This window comes from Alligator mississippiensis, chromosome 1 (genome assembly GCF_030867095.1).
Source record: "Alligator mississippiensis isolate rAllMis1 chromosome 1, rAllMis1, whole genome shotgun sequence".
Taxonomy (NCBI): domain Eukaryota; kingdom Metazoa; phylum Chordata; order Crocodylia; family Alligatoridae; genus Alligator; species Alligator mississippiensis.
In genome coordinates this window covers 238,765,300-238,783,076 of record NC_081824.1, presented here as the reverse complement: position 1 = coordinate 238,783,076, position 17,777 = coordinate 238,765,300, and the positions used below count along the sequence as shown (strand labels likewise).

The window sequence follows — 17,777 nt, the reverse complement described above, 5'->3', positions numbered from 1 at the left end:
TGTCAGGCACATCTGGGTCTGCAGGCCAGATGAGTGGTGCAATGCTGGTCCACAGACTGAGTGAATGGACAAGGCTGGTCCCACAGGTCAGATAAGGTCCACAGACATCTCACCTCTCTCCCTCTCCCCATATGCCACATCCAGTGTATGCAGCACCTGCTCTGGGATCAGCGCTATGAGCAGTACAGATCCTGGATCAGCTGGGGTGGGCACCATGAGCAGCAGCACTGGTCCTGTCCAGCATGCACTGTTTGTGAAGTGTGGGTCAACCCCTGGACCCAGAGGCAGCACTGAAGGTTGAATGATGGGACTCTCTGGATGTATCTTTGATATCCCTACTGTAGAATTAAACTGTAAATTAAGAGCATCAAATCCAGAGCATGGTTGGATGCTTTGGACAGGGCATGCAAGTTCTAATGTATTACGGGTACAGAACTAGCTTTTCGTGCCTAAGGTAATTGGGGATGGGAGAAACCATTTTCATGAAAGGAAACAACATGTCTGTGTGCTCCTAGGCATCATGTCATGTCATCATGGAAAATAAGAGTCCTGAAGCCCACTTAGGCCAAGGGAAGCTTAAGAGTGCTCACTCCCATGCATTAGGACAAAATAGAGCATCCAAGAGATACAGCAGCCAAGGGGAGCCCTACAAGCACTATGACAACCAATACCAAAAGGTTACCTACTCCCCCCCCCCCCCCCCCACTTCTAGAGCATTGTAATTCACACACACACTGACAGTGTGGTTTTCCCCAGAATACAAGGCTGCTAAGCCAGTCTGCCCCAGGATTCTAAAGAATTTTCAGTCAAGTATTGAAGTATTAATACCACAGAGCATATTTCACACAAAGGGAATCAGCCATACTTCAATAAATAGGTGAGGGTGCTAAGCAAAGCCTCAACAGGAACAGCTCTGCAGAAATAAGAGGATAACAACTATATTAAGATAAAAGATGCTTCTTGGGCATTCATTATGTCGCATAAATCACCAATAAATGCTACTGAACAAGCGAGAAATGCTGCATTTACTTTCAGCCTACAGCTGCCTTCCCCCCTTCCAAAAAAATCAGCCAGCCAAAATTGGACCGTCTAAAAGGGGGAAGCTGATTTTTGTGCTAGAATTGACGCACAGAGACGATAACGGCCACGGGATTGTTTCCTTCCCTGACCTCAGAGAGAAAGGGTCCAAGTGCACTCTGCTCCATCAGAGTTAGCTTCAACCCTCTTACAGCCACTGCTGGAAATAGCAGTAGCTTCTCGCTAAGCAGCCAAAAGCTGCTGCTAATTTGGCAGTGGATGCAAAAGTATTGAAACTAGCTTTCACCTAGAATAGTCATCAAGCTGCTCCATGCAGTTAGTTTCAGCCATGACTGAGGAAAAAAGTAAAAAAAGTCTTCTCTCTTTCAGCCTGCCTTCCCCAAACAAAGTGCTTCTTATTTGGGGGTGCTTGGTATGCAAAACAAAATATGATAACATGGAAGAAGATAAGAGAAGAACCTCAGGTACTTCAGGCAAAAATTGTAGGGTTTATGTTCAAAAGTCTTACAGTCTACAGAAAAAAAGGAAATTATTCACTTTCATGATCCAAACTGATTAAAGTACAAAATGCAAAATATATATAATGTAAATGCCAGAAAGTAATTACAAAAAACCTCTCTACATTAGTAACATTTAGGTAAGACTTCAAGTGTTTTTAAGCATATGTTATTTAACCTACATTGTACTTCCAACATGTGCTAAAATTGCATTCCCAATTTACAAACATTTGGGAAACAGTTTTGTTTTTTTTTTAAAAAAAAAAATCCAGGATAACCCAGTTTCTGAAAAAGTGCCTCATGGATGTTGATGCAGTGTAAACAGACTCAGTTACTAAGGAATTCTGTGGGAAAGGAGTGGCTGGCATCTCTCTGAATGATACTATCAATATATGCAAGGTCCAAAAAAAACCAAAGCCGACCTATCTTAAAGCAAGCCGCTTTTCACAGATGGGCCTATGAACTTCATTTCATCATCCTACTAGATACAGAAACTCATGGACTCAATATAGAAATTGGGTTTATGACACCCTACAACCTGCCTGACATCTGACTCCCCAGGTAGCAGCACGTACCTCTCTACTTTTACCTGCTACATCTCCCTCCCCCACTAGCCTGTCTCTCATCCCCAGATGCCTCTATTTCCATTTTCACTGACTAGCTTTCTTGCCTACATTGCATGCCAGCCTCTGGCTTCTTTACTGTTCCTTCCATTCAGGAACAGCACACACACCAACTAGATGCTTCCTCAGCCTGACAAAGGTTTTTTAAACCCAAAAGCACGCAAAGAATTTCTCCAACTATTCAGTCGGTCTAATAAAAGATATCAGACTGACCCTAACAACCTTGTCTGGGCTATGTCCTTAGACCAACATGACTACAACCTACACCCCTTAACACACACATGACACAAGAGTTGCTTTCAGCAGTTTGAGGTGCAGTTTCAGAGAAACCCCTACACTACTCTGCCTGAAACCTGGCATGCCTCCCTCATGCCTGCACGAGGGGCTATGTATGTGGCAGGACAGGTGCTAATGAAGGCGGCCATTTAATGCCCCACTCTCAGAGCTGGAAGCGGTAGTTTAGTTTCTCACCAGCCAGCAGGGGAAGAACATCTCCCTGCTGAGCTCCCGTGCCAGGAAGAGCTTGGAGGTATAAGGGCTAGGGCTATATGGGAAGGAGGAGGCCCCAGGTCCTGGGCATGCACCCTGCCTGGGTAGGGAAGCCTGGTGGGACTGCTGGTGGCGTGAGCCTCAGCCCCAGGAAATGCCAGGTGAAAGGCAGGTAAGAGCAGAAGGCATCTGATATACTCTCCAACTACTGCACAGTCCTGGCTGGGGAAAGCCCATATCTGTAAGTTCTTTGAGAGGCCTGAGGCTTACTGGTTGCAGTAGAGCTGTGAGGGTGAGAACAGGGGCCACCGTCCCTGCAGTTTTCACCCACTGCGCCTTAACGCACACACAGTCACATCACAAGTTTTGCCTGTCAGCACCTTGAGGTGCAGTTTCCCAGAAACCCCAGCACCTATCTCCTTGAAACTTGGCAGGCCTCATGCCCTCAGAAGGGGCTACCATTCCTGCTGTTTTCATCCAAATCTGCCAAAAAAAGACAAAGTTATAGGTATTTCAGTGACTCGCCATTATAGTCTACGGCAAATCTCTGAACCAGTGCCAAATCTTCCAAAGCCGCTTTGGCTGAATCGATTCGGGACAGTGATCTGAATCTCCTAAATGAATCACTGTCCACCGAATCCAAATCGAATACTTCCCTATTCGCACAGGCCTAGTGGCCCACCCACATTCACGATACAGCATGGTGGGGGACCACCTGCCAGTATGTGCAGTGGAATGGGTTAGGAAAAAAGGGAGGACAGGGGGACCCACCCACTGGCCCAGTGCAGCCTAGGGGACCCATGGCCCCCATGGTGTGTGGCCCATCAGGCACATGGTCCCAAGCCACCAAAAAAGTGGACAACCCTATGCAGGGGGGGGGGGGGGGGAGGAAGAAGACCTGGAATGGGGATGCATAAAATAACTTAAAAATCAAAATTTGACCTCCTAGGATTCAAATATAAATTCCACCATAATTCAGTGCCATGAGTTCTCCATGCAAACATTCCTGTATTATCACTCAAAATGTCACATATTTAATAGAATACAACGATTCAGACATCTTGCCAAATCGATACCAGTACATCAAGCCACATTTTTCTTTGTTACATTAGACTGAGCTAACTGTAATGTGACAAACCAGATGCTATTCTAAGTGACTACAAGTAAACCACTTTCCATAAATGCAACAGTTCTTCAGGTGCTCTGACGAATGATTTAGGGAAACCAAAATAAAAAGTCCCCAATTCAAAACACAGGCTGGAAAAGGAATGCATCCCCTTTCAGAAGGCATGGGGATTGTACAGAGCAGTATTTTGAACTGCAAACTCAGAGGAATGACACATGCATGAGATCTTTCTGGAATGTTTTATTTAAAGATCCAATAACTGGTCCATTTGCTTCATTTTGAAAACAGGAAGCAAGAGAAATTAATGCCAGAGCGTTTACCATGAGTAAAGGAGGCTATAAATATTTAGTTTCCTTCCCCTACCCACCACGGCTACTGTTTTACCCAAGTAATATTAGGTACTTGGAAGAGCAGAGGAAGATCTTCAAGCACCCAAACAATCATTAGAAGCTATCAACCCTTAACTTTCGGGAAGGATTATTAGAAAAAAAGGATATATTTTTAAGGATACATTTACAAGCAGTCTTCGCACTTACAGTGGGTTATGTCCCTGGAAAAGGCACTGTAGGTCGAAACGATGCAAGTCGAATCCGGTTTTCCCACAGAAACAACATTATAGTAGGGGGTTACATTCCTGACCAATGGCCTGATACCCAACTTTTTATAAAAGTCACCATAAACACCATATTTAAATCAACTGTTTAATTTTATTTAAATCAACTATTCAATATTACTATAGACCATGTTGATTCCGACTGTATAAATAATTCCTCACGCTGGGATGAAAGGCCAAGAGACAGCAACTGCCAGAGCCCCCCATAACTCTGTGTTGACAAGCGTGGTGAGCAAACAGAGGAGAGCAAGCTAGGGCAGGATGTCAGTAGGGATGGAGGCAGTGTAGGAACCAGCATGGTCCTAGCACAGGGGCGGGCAATTATTTCGGGTGGAAGGCCACTTACACAGTTTTGGCAAGCTGTCAAGGGCTATATGGGTAGCCCCACCGCTTGACAGGTGCCCTGCCCCCTGGTCATCATCTTGGGACCCATGTCCCAATGTCTTGGGCTCCCCGCCCACTCACACCCAGAGCCCCCCCGCCCCACGGTACAGGTGGGGGGCAGCGCACAGCCCCAATCCCCTGCTCACCGGCAGGGAATAAGCTGGTGCTGAGCGCAGGGAAAAGCAGTCCTTCGCCCACCCCATGGCAAGCACTCCCTGGTGCAGGTGCTCACAGCCTGCATGGGGCTGTCCGGAGCAGGTACAGGCAGTCCCAGGTGGGCTGCAAGCAGCTGCAGCGCAAGGCACTGGCCACACAGCAAATGAGGGGCCGCTCTTCCCCACTCTCAGCACCAGCTTGTAACCCGGCCCTGCTGCCAGCCTGGCAGTGGGGCTGGGTTACAAGGTGGTGCTGAGCACAGGGGGGGCAGGGAGCAGCCCCTCACCCGCCCCATGCCTGGTGCCCTGTGCTGCAGCCAGCTTGGGGCTTCCTGTGCCTGCTCCAGACAGCCCTACATGGGCTGCGAGCGCCTGCAGCAAAGAGCACTGGCCATGGGGCAGGCAAGGGGCCGCTTTTCTCCGTGCAGGGAAGGAGCCCAGGAAAAAGCTGAGCACAGGGGGGAAAAGCAGCCCCTCCCCCACCCCGTGGCCAGTGCTCCCTGCTGCAGCCGTTCACAGCCCGCACAGGGCTATCCGGAGCAGGCACAGGCAGCCACAGGCGCGCTGCGAGCAGCTGCAGCACGGGACACCAGCCACAGGGTGGGGAAGAAGCTGCTTCCCCATACCCCACTCTGCGTTCCTTCCCTGCCCGGGGTCCCCCCCACTCCCCCAAGCTTACCTGCAGTTGCAGCGCAGGGGCAGCCACATGCTCCCAGGCCAGAAGCCCCAGCTGGGGTTTCTGGCTGGAGAGGTGGGAGGGGCAGGCCCAGTTGTTGTTGGAGCCTGCTGGGCTTCTCCTGGGTCCTACTGCCCTAGGTTCCTGTCATTTTTGACAGGAACCAAGGGCAGAGAAATTAATTTTCTACATTTTTAGGGGGCCCTGCGGACCAAACAGAATGGCCTTATGAGCCACATCTGGCCCATGGGCCGTATTTTGCCTACCCCTGTCCTAGCACAATGGAGGCGCAGCAGGGCAGCTGGGACCAGGACAGTGCACAGAGCAGTGTTGGCTGGAGCACCCAACTGCCAGCTGCAGCAACAGCTATTTCTGGGCCCCTCCCCACATGAGGCACTTGCCTCCCGACTTAAACTGCTGAACAGAAGGGAGGAGGCCTTTCTCCGTGGAACTCGGAGCTCTGCCTGGGAGCCCCGCACACAGCCGTCCTGCCAGGAGGCAAGGCACCAACCCTGCTCTCCCCCACCCCAGGGCCACCCAAGCTCCAAGACAGGCTGGTGCTCTTGCCCCTCTCTGAGGTTGTGTGAGCACCATGTGTCCCCTGCCAGATGGTAGCATCCTGCTGCAGCGCCCCACCTACCTGGGGAGCAGCACAGAGGGTGCAGGAAGTTTGGGGGTACTCACTGCCACCACTTTCTTTCTGCCATAGCCACCCCTGCAAGGCAGGCGGCAGCCAGGGATCCCCAGGGCTGGGCCTGCCCACCCACAGGTTGCTGGGGCTCTGTGGCCAGGCACAGGTGGGCATCAGCCCTAGGGGTGCTGCACCCAGCACCGGATGGCTTCACAGCCACACGGGCCCAGGCTGGCCCCAGGCCCCTCCTTGGCCAGGCGCGGATCCCAGGGAAAGTGAAGGTGACCTTGGCAGTGACCGCCCAACCCCCAGCACAGGACTCACCCAGGTACTGCAGCCACAAGTCCCAGAGTGGGTCACAGGCTGGATAACATGCAGTGATGATCCAGCACCGTAAGTAATGACATAGGTGTAAACAGCAGAGCACAGCAAGTCGAAGGGTCAAAGGAGAGGTAATCTTTACTCAGGTTTTCTTGCATCTGTGATGCCAAACATACTATCTTTCCAGCTGAACACAGAGATTTTTTGGCAAGAATGAATTAAAGAAAGATCAGAATTTCTTTAAAAAAAAACAACAAACAACACACACCAAAAGGGAGCATTTTTAAACATTACAGGCCTTTTCCTTGCATCACAAAAAGAATAACTACATGACAACACTGAAGTTGTAATCAGTCTTGGAATGTGACCCACCAGTACATTTCACACCCATCCTTATATGTGACTTACTTTTGACACTACTTATTTGGAGTTTAACAGGTGAGCTAGAAATGACTTTGTATCCTAACCTAAAACATACGTTTCCAAGGGTGGGGCAGGAGGGGGAGAAATCAGTTAAGAGCTCAAAAATGACAATTTTAAAGATACTTGAATCTACCATATTCAATAACCACTAATTAGGTTATTGCTCAAAGCAAATGCATGATTTACCTTGTTAGCATGCACTTGGGTCTAATTAGTTAAACGTAAAATGAAAGCATCTACTGCAGCCATCAATGCGAATCCAAGAGCTCTACCTGTGTTTCCAGTTTGAAGAATGACTGCTTTAAGCATTATACAGTTCCCAATTATATTTTTTTATCCTCCTATGGACTTAGAGGTTTCTGACAGGCATAACTAACAACTAAACACTCAGATCTATTCTCACAAAATATCTGCTATCCCACCTGTACTCCATCCCAACTAGCTGGCATGCAAAAGAATTCCCTGCAGCTGCATGAGTTTAAACATATAGGGTACATGCGCTTGCAGCAGCTAAAATAGAAGTGGTAAAAATTTGAGCTGGGGCTTTTTGCCTCAGCGCACGTGCCTGGACATGCACTTTGTTATGGAGCAAATTGTGCCACTTGGGGCAAAACAACCCTGCCTGGCTCCTCCCAGATCTGTAGCCAGGGAGTGCAAGAGCCTGGAGCCAGCACCTGTGCTGGCCCCAGCAGTATAAAAATCTGCCCTGGCCAGCAGCTTAGGGCTACTTGGCCTCAGGAGCTTCAGAGGCCCAGCCACTTGGTATCTGGGGACACTAGTCCTTTGTGTCAGCTAGACTGCTGAAGCAGTCACTTTTTAAAATACCCCAAAATCCACATTCTTCCACAATTAGAACAAAAGAGAGAGAGATTGATCAGATGAGCAATGTTTTATTGCTATATTTACAATATTAAAGAAATCTGGAAGCCTACAGTGTCTCTAGCATCATAATAAAATAAATCCTGAATATCTATATGTTTACTTTTGGTTTCCTTATCACATGGTGGGTGTCTGATGGGGGGATATGGGGTTTGCAGGAGAATGGTGGGAATGGGGGTGGGGGAATGTGGGGGAAACTGTGGGTGTGGGGGCTGCTTAGGAAGGGTAGGTTCCCTGCCTTACACAGGGCAGAGTCCCCCCACACAGCACATGGACTACCCTGCCTGCAGGGTCCCAGCCCCCTGCTTGTCTCCAGCCTTGGGAGGCTGGAGATGAGCAGGAGAATGAGTAGGAGACTGGAGAGAGCACAAGAATGAGCAGGAGGCTGGAGAGAGCAGGGGAAGTCTCCAGCTCAACTGCAGGGGTTCGTCAGCAGCCTCCTGCTTCTTCCCCTGCTCATCTCCAGCCTCCCAAGCATATTTCATGCAACTTAAAATCGAATCCAAATAGAATATTTTAATATTGGAGTTGTTACTTGAATTCACATAGGAGCCTGATCCTGCTTCCACTGAAAATCAGTGGGAGTCCTACCCTTGTCTTCAACAAGAACTGGATTGGGTCCTTTGTCCCTGGTGCCTAAAAGTTTTTTTGAGTCTATTTTATCTCCAACCCTAAAATAGTGGCCAGTCTTACAAAAAAAGAAAAGAAAAGAAATAAATCAAAAGTACCCATGTGATTTAGGAATCAAGGTCTCATTGAAAGTCTAGCACACTAAGTGTTATGTCACTTGCATTCACTCACTTTTGAAAATGCATGTGAGACACTAAAGTTCCTCAGATATCTCTGAACAATGCCAGAGATAAGCAGGAAGCACAGGAAGTCTCCAGCTCCTCTCCAGGGGCTTGTCTCCAGCCTCCCGCTCATTCCCCTGCTCATCTCCAGCCTTGGGAGGCTGCTGCTACTACCTATGAGTATGGGAGGGGCTGGGGGAACAAACAGCAGGCGGGGGGCAAGGGGGAATGGGGTGAATGAACAGGGAGTTGGGGAAACAAATGGGGGCTGGGGCCAGGTGGGGCCTCCCTCATGGTCTCCTCTCCCCCCTCCTCCAGCCCCCCAACCCCCTACTTGCCTGGCATGAAACCAGGTTCAGGTCCCTGCAGCTTGCACTGCTGTCTGCCCTGCACAGGCAGGCAGCTGTTTCAGCATTGGGGAAAGGGCCAACCACAGAGATGCTCTGGCAAGCTACCAAAGTGTCTCTGTGGAGAACCAACCCTCTGGTTGCCTCGGGGCACAATCCAGGACCATGCCCTACCCCACTTTTTCCCCCCCCAGGGTATTGTTTGACCTCCAGGGGTTTAATTTTTCCCCGGGCTGCAAATTTGCAGCACAGAGAACATTTTTTTGTTCCTGCACATGTCTCTTGCAGCATCTCAAAGGGGTCTGAGACGCTGCAAGAGGCATGCTGGTCTGGATGCACCCATAGAAGGCAGAATAGGATCTTGGCATAAGTGACGTAGGTCCCATAGAATAGTACTAACTTTGGATGAAAATTAGCTTAATCTTATACTCTAGCTTCCAAAGACACTAGTATTGAATTCAATTCAGCTGCTATAAGCACACTTAGAAAAACCAGGTTTAATTAAATATAACTTTAAATGTGCAGGAGTTTCTATGGCAAACTGCTTTCATCATATGTAATTTTTATAAATATCATTTTCCTCACATCTCATTTTGTTCATTAGCTCATATCATTAAAGGATGCTGACTGGGGGGGGGGGGGGGAAACGGGACACGACTAGCTTTATCCAAAGCAGCAGAGCATTAGTTCAACCTGAATCTGCAGCATCTGTATAAATCAGGCGCTTCAGTGGGGCTTTTTGGTGCTTTTATCTAAAGTTGATTCAATCAACTATTAGATGAAAGCACCAAAAAAAGCCCTGCTCAAGTACCTGATCTATACAGACTGGGTAAGCTGGGTCCAGCTAACATGATGCTTCTTCTGGGCATGCGCTAGGCTCAGCACAGGGCACATGTAGTTTAAAGTAAAGTGGCAGGGGCTTTAAAAAAAACAAACAAACAAAAAAAACAAAAACAAAAACCATCTGTAAGCAGCCGAACTGACTAAACAGTTTTAAATTTGAATTTAAAAATGTAATTTATGCCAGAGCACAAGCTCGATTCACCATTTTTAAGCCAAAAAAATCTGAGTTTCATCTATTTAACACCTACCCAAGTATAGTGCCTCACTGGACTTCACTCATACTGTGAACAAGTAATGGCTTGCAGCAGTTTTAGAGCTGTTCTGAGTCTTAGTGTTTACACTGCCAACCACCTCTACAGTATGCAAAGATCTTAAAACAAAATCAGTGGGAAAGTGCCTTACCATGTCAAAGTCTTTTGGTTTTTTCCCAATTTCAGAGTAAGGACTCTTTAGAGTATGCCGTGATATTGCTGCCACTTACCTGACTTATTTTGGCTGAGGGAAGGGAGGCACTAAGGAGATTGGGTCAGTCAGTGAATAAAAAAAAAAAGAGAGATTTAGGAGCAGTAGTGGCACAAAAGCTCAACATAAGCTCACACTGGACACGGACAGGTATTCATTTCTAATGGTAAGAATTTCTCTGAAATTCAAACCACTAGAAAAAAACAGCCCAGAAACTGAAGCATACACGTGTTCCAGACCATTGGCAAGAGAACTAAACAGGTAAGCTCTCCAGCCAAGGAGCATGAGGTGCCTGACCCTGGGCCAACCACACCCTTAGGGGAACTCATTAATTGACTGCCTGCCCCCTCCCCAGCCTAGAAAGAGGGCAGGCTCAACAAGGAAACCAGTAAACAGCTTGCCCCTGGGCAGGCTATTAGGAAGCCACAGTTCTCCCTCCCTCTCCCTTGGAGGGAAGTAGAGAAAGCAAAGGATTGTGGTATACTGATGATCCTCAACACCTGACAAAAGCATACAGCCATTCAAATTAGATTGAGAGGAGAGAAATATTCATCCTGGGAATCTAACATTCTTGAGGAAGAGCCAGTTGTCTTCTGCAAGAAAGCCCTTAGCTGTATGTTTTCTTTTTATGCCAGAAAAAAAGACTCCAGGTTAAGACCAGAAGACATTTAAGAACAGTGCTGCCTCACTGGACTTCATTCACGCTGTGTACAAGTAACGTTCCTATTCTCAGCTGTACTAAGTGAAATCTGTTCTATAAAATAGTTAAAGCAAGGAAGGTGAAAACTAAAGTGCACTGATAAAGATTTCCTTGGCCAATACCAATAGCCAATTATTAACCACAGATATATCAGCCGATGCCAATCTGATAACGGATATTTAATAATAATGCAAGTCATTTTAAGATACCACCATAAACAAACTGTTTGAAGCACTCCAGCAGCCTCATGCATCTGGAGCTGCCGTTCACCCCTGGCAGAAGCAGCAGCCTCCTGTCATCCCGCGTGCAGAGCTGGGGGCCTGTCCCCTAGGAGGAGTCCGGCAGTGCTAGGAGGGCAGGTTGAGCTCTGTGAGTCTGTCAGAGCTGGTCAGAGTGCAGCCCAGGCTCTTCCCACCTCCCGCCACCAGGCTGCACTGAACGCCAGCCCCACAGAGGTCAGCCCAGCAGCCCCACATTGCAGTGGGAGAGCCAGTGGTGGAGCCGCTCAGAGCACAGCCCTGGCCAGTGGCTCTCCCCCACCTCTCACTGCCAGACTCAGCCCCGTGGAGAGAGCAGCCCTGGCTCTCCCCCACCTCCCACCACTGAGTTGCTTTCAAACTTTCAAAATGTTTCGAGTCCCCTCATTTAATTTCAAAGCCTTTTGTTTCATTTTGATTTTGCTGTTTCAACCTCAAAATAGCTTTGAAATTAAAAACTCATCAAAATTTTGCACAGCCCTACTAACTACTTGGGTAGATGAAAAACATGCATAGTGTATCTGGACTTCAGTAAGGCTTTTGACAAAGTGCCCCAAGACCTTCCAATAGAGAAATTAGAGATATGTGGGCTATATAAATTAGTATAAGGTAGATAGATAGCAGGCTCAATAGCCGCAAGCAAAGGGTAAATATTAACCAATTCATGTCAGAACAGTGAGAGGTTTCAAGTGGAGTCCCACAGGGGCCTGTCCTGGGCTCCGTACTGTTCAACATGTTTATAAACAATTTGGATCCTGGCACAGAAAGTTTCTTGAACAAGTTGCAGATGACACAAAACATGGGAGGACTGCTTTACTTGTGGTAGGTTAGGGTGTCAGGTCTATGCTGGATCAGGATTGATGGAAGTCATGTAGAGTTTAAATTATGTTTTGTAATGGATGGTTTGGCTAGGGACGATCCTGCCTCATGCAGAAGGTTGGACTACATGACCGCTGGAGGTCCCTTCCAGCCCTACTTCTCTATGACTGTGATTTAGAATAGATAAAAAGAAAAACAAAAGTGGCCAAGAGGACTGAGTAAATACACTGATACATTTTGTTTTTAAGTTGAAATATACTCCATATGAGACAGACTAGCGTCCAAAATACAAAACTTAAAGAAAACTAATAAGGAAAAAGTATAGATTTTATAAAAGCCTATTTTTATGAAACTTTAAGCAAAAGAAATGTTATCAAAACATTAAAAAGTAAGATTTTTAAATAAACAATCCTTTGTATGCTCTGAAAACAAGACATCAAAGATCTTAAAAACGTAACACTATATTGATTCCAAGACTTCCACTGTACAAGCTAGAAGGTAACCCAGAAAGTAAAGTAGATAAAGTGACAAACTGCATTTTTGCATCAAGCAGGCTACCCAACAACTGCACAAGCTTCTGCAGAGCCCAGTCAAGCAGTCTAGTTGCAACAACCCTCAAGGTACTCAGTCCTCCAATACAACTTCCTGAACCAATAGATTATGAGAGATTTTAAAACCGAAGCAAAACCAACAATTTCAGTGCACTAGACAGAGTACAGTGGACGGGGAGGGACTCTAAATCAGCGCCTAGGGCTGCTAATGCCTGCCCTGTGCGTTCTACATGCCCTGCCCATGCTACTCATTTTGAAAGGCCTTCTTTGGAGAGTCCAAGAGAAATCAAATTTTCCATGTCTCCATATACTTCACTTCCTAGGACCCTTCCCAAAATGGAAGCCAGAAAAACTGGTTTTCCAGTCAAGCAAAGAAATAAAACTTTCTTCTAGAACTTATGAAATGAAGTCATGAGGTGTTTAGTAGAAGCATCTCAAAAGATCCAGAGACAGAAGTACATTCATCACAATATTTATGACCCCTCCATATCTGCAGATGGCAACTCAACTCCCTCCAGTGCTTAAGGATTACATTCACCACCACAGTGCTGATTGTGGATACAGAAACTAAATCACAAAATGGACGGACCAGGTTATCAAGGGCTGGGATAAATTACAGTGGCTGAAAAATCTAGAAATGAAGTAAATTTTCCAGACCTCTGTATTAAGGTAGGCTCCAACACTGCAACACCAAGCCACAAAAATAAGCTCCATCTCCTGTAGGACAGGAATGGCAATTACTTTAGGTAACCTGTGGTGGGTGCTGGACAAGGAGGAGGAGGGGACACTATTTCCATGGAATAATACAGGAACTAGCATTGTCTCCATCCTTACTTTGTTCCTAGCCAATTCTGCCCACAATTTTAGCATGACTACTTAAATGCTTTTATCCCCAAATAAACTAAATAGATGAATCCTGAGACTATTTAAAAACCACGCACATACATTATTCATTTTAACCAAACATTCACCAAGATGGCAGAGCAAGTGCTTTCAGGCCATAACAGGCAGAGGGTTTGACTGCTGACCAATAGTTATTCAATGACTAACGCAACAATTACAGTATGAACTTGATAAATAAAGGTGCTGACTTTTATGAGCAATAAAGGGGAAAAGCAGCAGGAATTCCCATCTATAAATACACAGAAAGAGAAGCCACTAAAAACTGAGTCTTTCATTTGTATTGTTATTGCCAGCTGTCAGCATGTCACACAAATTAGATGTTTCCTAGTACATATAAAAACTACAGTTTTATCCAACCAATCAGAACTTAAACTGGATGTGTCTTCAACTGAAGACAGTTCGTTCTACAGTTGAGCTGAAAAAAAAAAAACTTGGGGCTGTAACAGACTTCCTCCTGAGCAGATATGACACACAGGAGGGTCGTGTAACAGACAAACTTCCAAAGTAATGCTTGGGTTGGTCTTTTCAGTATCACCTCTTTTCAGTATTAAAAAAAAAAAGCCTTTCCACCCCAAATTGGGACAATAATTCAACCCAGAATTGCCTATGCAGGACTGTTCATCTCTTCATCGCACCACCTGCAGCTTCAGGTGATGCACCCCAAATGTCAGCAAATCAATAACAATTAACTACTGTTTGTAACTTCAGCTAGAGACCAATGACCACATCATCCCCAGACTAGGTAACAGTGTATTTATAAGATTAATTCCTCCAAAATATGCTATAAAAGGAACCAATTGAGTCAGCAATCAGCAACATTTTAAGGCTGTGAGCCAGACTGCCCCTGTTTCATAGTTGTTGGGTCCAGAAAGGACCTTACAGATCATCGGGTTCAGCCACCCTGCACTAGGGCAGGAAAGACTGCTGGGGTCAGATGTTCAAGTCAGAGGTGGGTGGACAACAAAGGGAGAGAGCTCACTGCTGGTGTTTTTTTCCCCAGCATCTGCTGCCAAAGCTCCCTGTCATCAAATGCTGTCAAAGCCCCATATCCACCAGCTGGATCAAATGGCCAATCTGTGCATACAGCCAACTTCAGTAGTTAGTGGTATAGGGGAAAACAGTGCATTGTTGAAATTGGCAAGAATGATGACCCCATCTATACTCAAAAGCATAACCCAAACAAAGGCATGGGAGCACTTTCAACTACAGATGCAAGATAAGCCAAAGAACTGAAAGGTAAACATGCAAGTTCCTCTAGGATAGACAAAGCCTACATAAACAAACTGACTTCTCCTCTGAACAGAATTAAAAAGTTGCATCTTTCTACAGGTAAGCAAAATCAAGGTGTGCACAGCTACTGAAAGCCCCTTTTTGATACCACTCCATCCTTGGAGATTTTTAAGACCAAAGCTTTGGCTGCGATGATCTAGCTGGAGATGATCCTGCTTTGAGCAGGGGTTGGTCCAGATGACCTCCTGTAGTCCCTTCCAACCCTAACTTTCTATGATTCTACAATACTGAAATCAAAGGCTGAAGTGTCTTCACTGTAATAAAAATAAGATCCTATACACATACAGAAATGGAATAAAACCTAGGTCAGTAAGTTCCAAATGCCACAGAACAATCACTTCAAAATGTTTAGCACCTGGTATCAGCAAGCTCATATTCATCTGCATGGCCCACCTACTGTACCACACCATGCACATTCAAAATTCCAAATTTTTTCCCCACTCTCCCCACTGTGACCTCTGTGTCTTGCTTGCTTTCCATTTTAAAACTTCAGGTTTTGTTTGTACTAGATCACTACAGTGACTACAAGGTCACCAAAAAAAGGTTATAGAACTTGTGAGTTTCAGTATCCTGTTGTTTTGCAAAAAAGGAAAGGCAATTACTGGACATGGATTATCATCAAGAATGTCTAAACCTAATTTTGGTTTAAAATGCAACTACAATGGCCAATTAACATCTGAGACAAAGGAAGTCTTCATTAAATATTCAGCACCCTTTCAATTAATGAATGAGATGCCACAATATGCCTTTCCAGGCAGGTTGCAGCAGAGAAACATAAAAGACTAGGTTTTAAATTGCTGATAGTTTTAAAGAAATAATATTTGAAAAAATATCCAATTCATGGCATTCAAGTTGCTTTTATACACCACAAAGGCAGCAGAACAAAATGTCATCTCGTAAAGAAAAAAAATCCAGCAACACTACTTTAAAAAAATTCTCATGGTACAGAGGCAAATATTTTGCAATGTTCACAGAGAAACAAGTCACTGTCAGCACACAAAAAATATTATTTGAATATTATTATTATTATTATTATTATTATTAATTTTCACAATACTGAGGAGAAGATTCTATCAGCCACACTTTTTGTATTGCACATATCTCCAACAGCGGAGAAAGCTTCACTTCTAATATTCATGGGCCATATATCAGTACATGTTTAATCATACACCAAAGAAATCTGTTCATCCGATTTATTTCAAGTAAAACAGAGATCATAAGAAGCCTAGTTTTCCTATTACAATCAAGTCTGAGGCCAGCTTAATCTGACCCAGCACAGCACCAGGGGAGGCTGGGTGCTGCAAGTGATCCATAAAGGCCACCTAGAACAAGAAGCAGCAGCAGCAGCGCTCTAAGAGTTCAGTCCCCACACTTCACTGCTAGCCACCTTCCATTAGTAACCACTGCTACAGAGCCAGTCACTGCCAACTGAGTTTACTCCCAAAGCTGCAGCAACTTCACTCCCTTTACCGATGCTAAGCAAAGAGAAAGTAAAAATCCATGAAGCACAGAAGTATGGATTAGGCTGTGAGATTCAAGGTGGTAGAATCATGATGGACAGGGCTCTGAAATCCATGGGAAACCATGATGCATAGTAACCAAGGGGAATGGAGGGAAAGCAGAAAAAATGAGAAAAGGGCACAGGGGGGGGGGGAACGGGACTATGGACATTTGATAGTGGTGAGAACAGCAAAGGCTGCAACCTTCTATTTGTGGGCCCATCCAAAGGCCCTTATGTCTTTCATGAAGGCATCTATTGGTTTGGCAACTGGTAAGCTACCCCAACTCTTCCCTTGAAAACAGTGAGATCCTCCATGTGGACAGGGCTACACATTGCTACAAACAGCAAGAGGGAAGAGCTAGGGCCCACACACAGGCCAGCCGCTTACAGGGACTCTGCTGGACCCAACCGGGCTGCTGTGCCCAGCTCCCAGCGCCTAAGCAACAGCAGCCTCAGGCCCGGCAAGACCAAACCTTGCACATCTACCTGTGCCGGTGCTCGTCATGTCCTTGCCCGTGGATCAAGTAGCCTCCGAGGTTTTTGCCCCCATTGCTGGTATCCACGTGAGGAATCAACACGTCCTCTAACCCCAGATCAAAGCGTTTGTGTTTGGAAGAGTCGGGCAGGAAGAAGAATGCCCCGAAGCAGAGGGTGATGAAGGCACTGAGGATCAGGAGCAGGATGAATTTCTCGGACAGCCGCAGCGTGGCCCTGTGGTGCGGGAAGGAGGCGGTGCCCACGTTCAAGGCCGGGATCCTCCGCCCGGACAGGGGCAGCAGCGCCGGCGTGGTCATCGCCCCGTCACGCACGGGCCCCGCGGCCCCGGCCCGGCCGCAGCGCTCAGCCCCCGGCGCGCGCGGCTTGCTCCGCCCCGGGCCCGGCGCTCAGCATGCCAGCCGGCCGGGCCGGGCCGGGCCGCGGGCCCGGGCGGCGCCGCTCAGGGCGCTCCGCTGCGGCTCCGGCTCCGGCTCCGGCCCCGGCGCAGGCGCAGACACAGACGCGGGCTCAGCCTGCGGCTCCCGCCCCGCCCCGCAGGTCGCGGCAGGCTGCGGCTCATTCCTCCGCGGCGCCGAGCAGAGCCGGTAATGGCTACGGCGGCCCCGCTCCAGATCCTGCCCTAGAGCCCAGAGCGCGTGCGCACGCGCGCAGGCGTCAGCGAGGCTATAGGAAGCCGCTGCCATAAACGCCCCACCCAGCGCCGGGGGCGGGACCCGTGCTCCGACGTGACATCGCTCCTCTGTCTGACGTGACCCTGCGCACGCGCGGCGGTGCTCGGTCTCGTCATTACCGCCGCGCGCGGTTGGCGCTGCCACGTGACTCGTAGAGGAGCGGAGGCCCGAGTTGCGCTCCCTCCGCGGCTCCGGGCCTGGCCCGGCCTAGGCGGGTCTGAGAGCCCCGGGCGCAGCAAGGAGCGCTCAGAGAAGCGACTGCTTCGGCCCAGCTGCAGGATGGAGAGGC

General features: G+C 47.4%; 1 protein-coding gene across 1 annotated transcript in view; it reads right to left on the bottom strand.

Annotated features, from left to right (window-relative positions):
- Nucleotides 1-17,465, bottom strand: part of MAN1A2 (mannosidase alpha class 1A member 2) — a 199,672-nt gene extending 182,207 nt beyond the window's left edge. Inside the window, exon 1 of the mRNA XM_059720326.1 lies at nt 16,806-17,465. Within this exon, the coding sequence (XP_059576309.1) occupies nt 16,806-17,113 (308 nt within the window). The 5' untranslated portion in view covers nt 17,114-17,465. The remainder of the gene's footprint in view (nt 1-16,805) is intronic.
- Between the last annotated feature and the right edge of the window lie 312 nt (nt 17,466-17,777).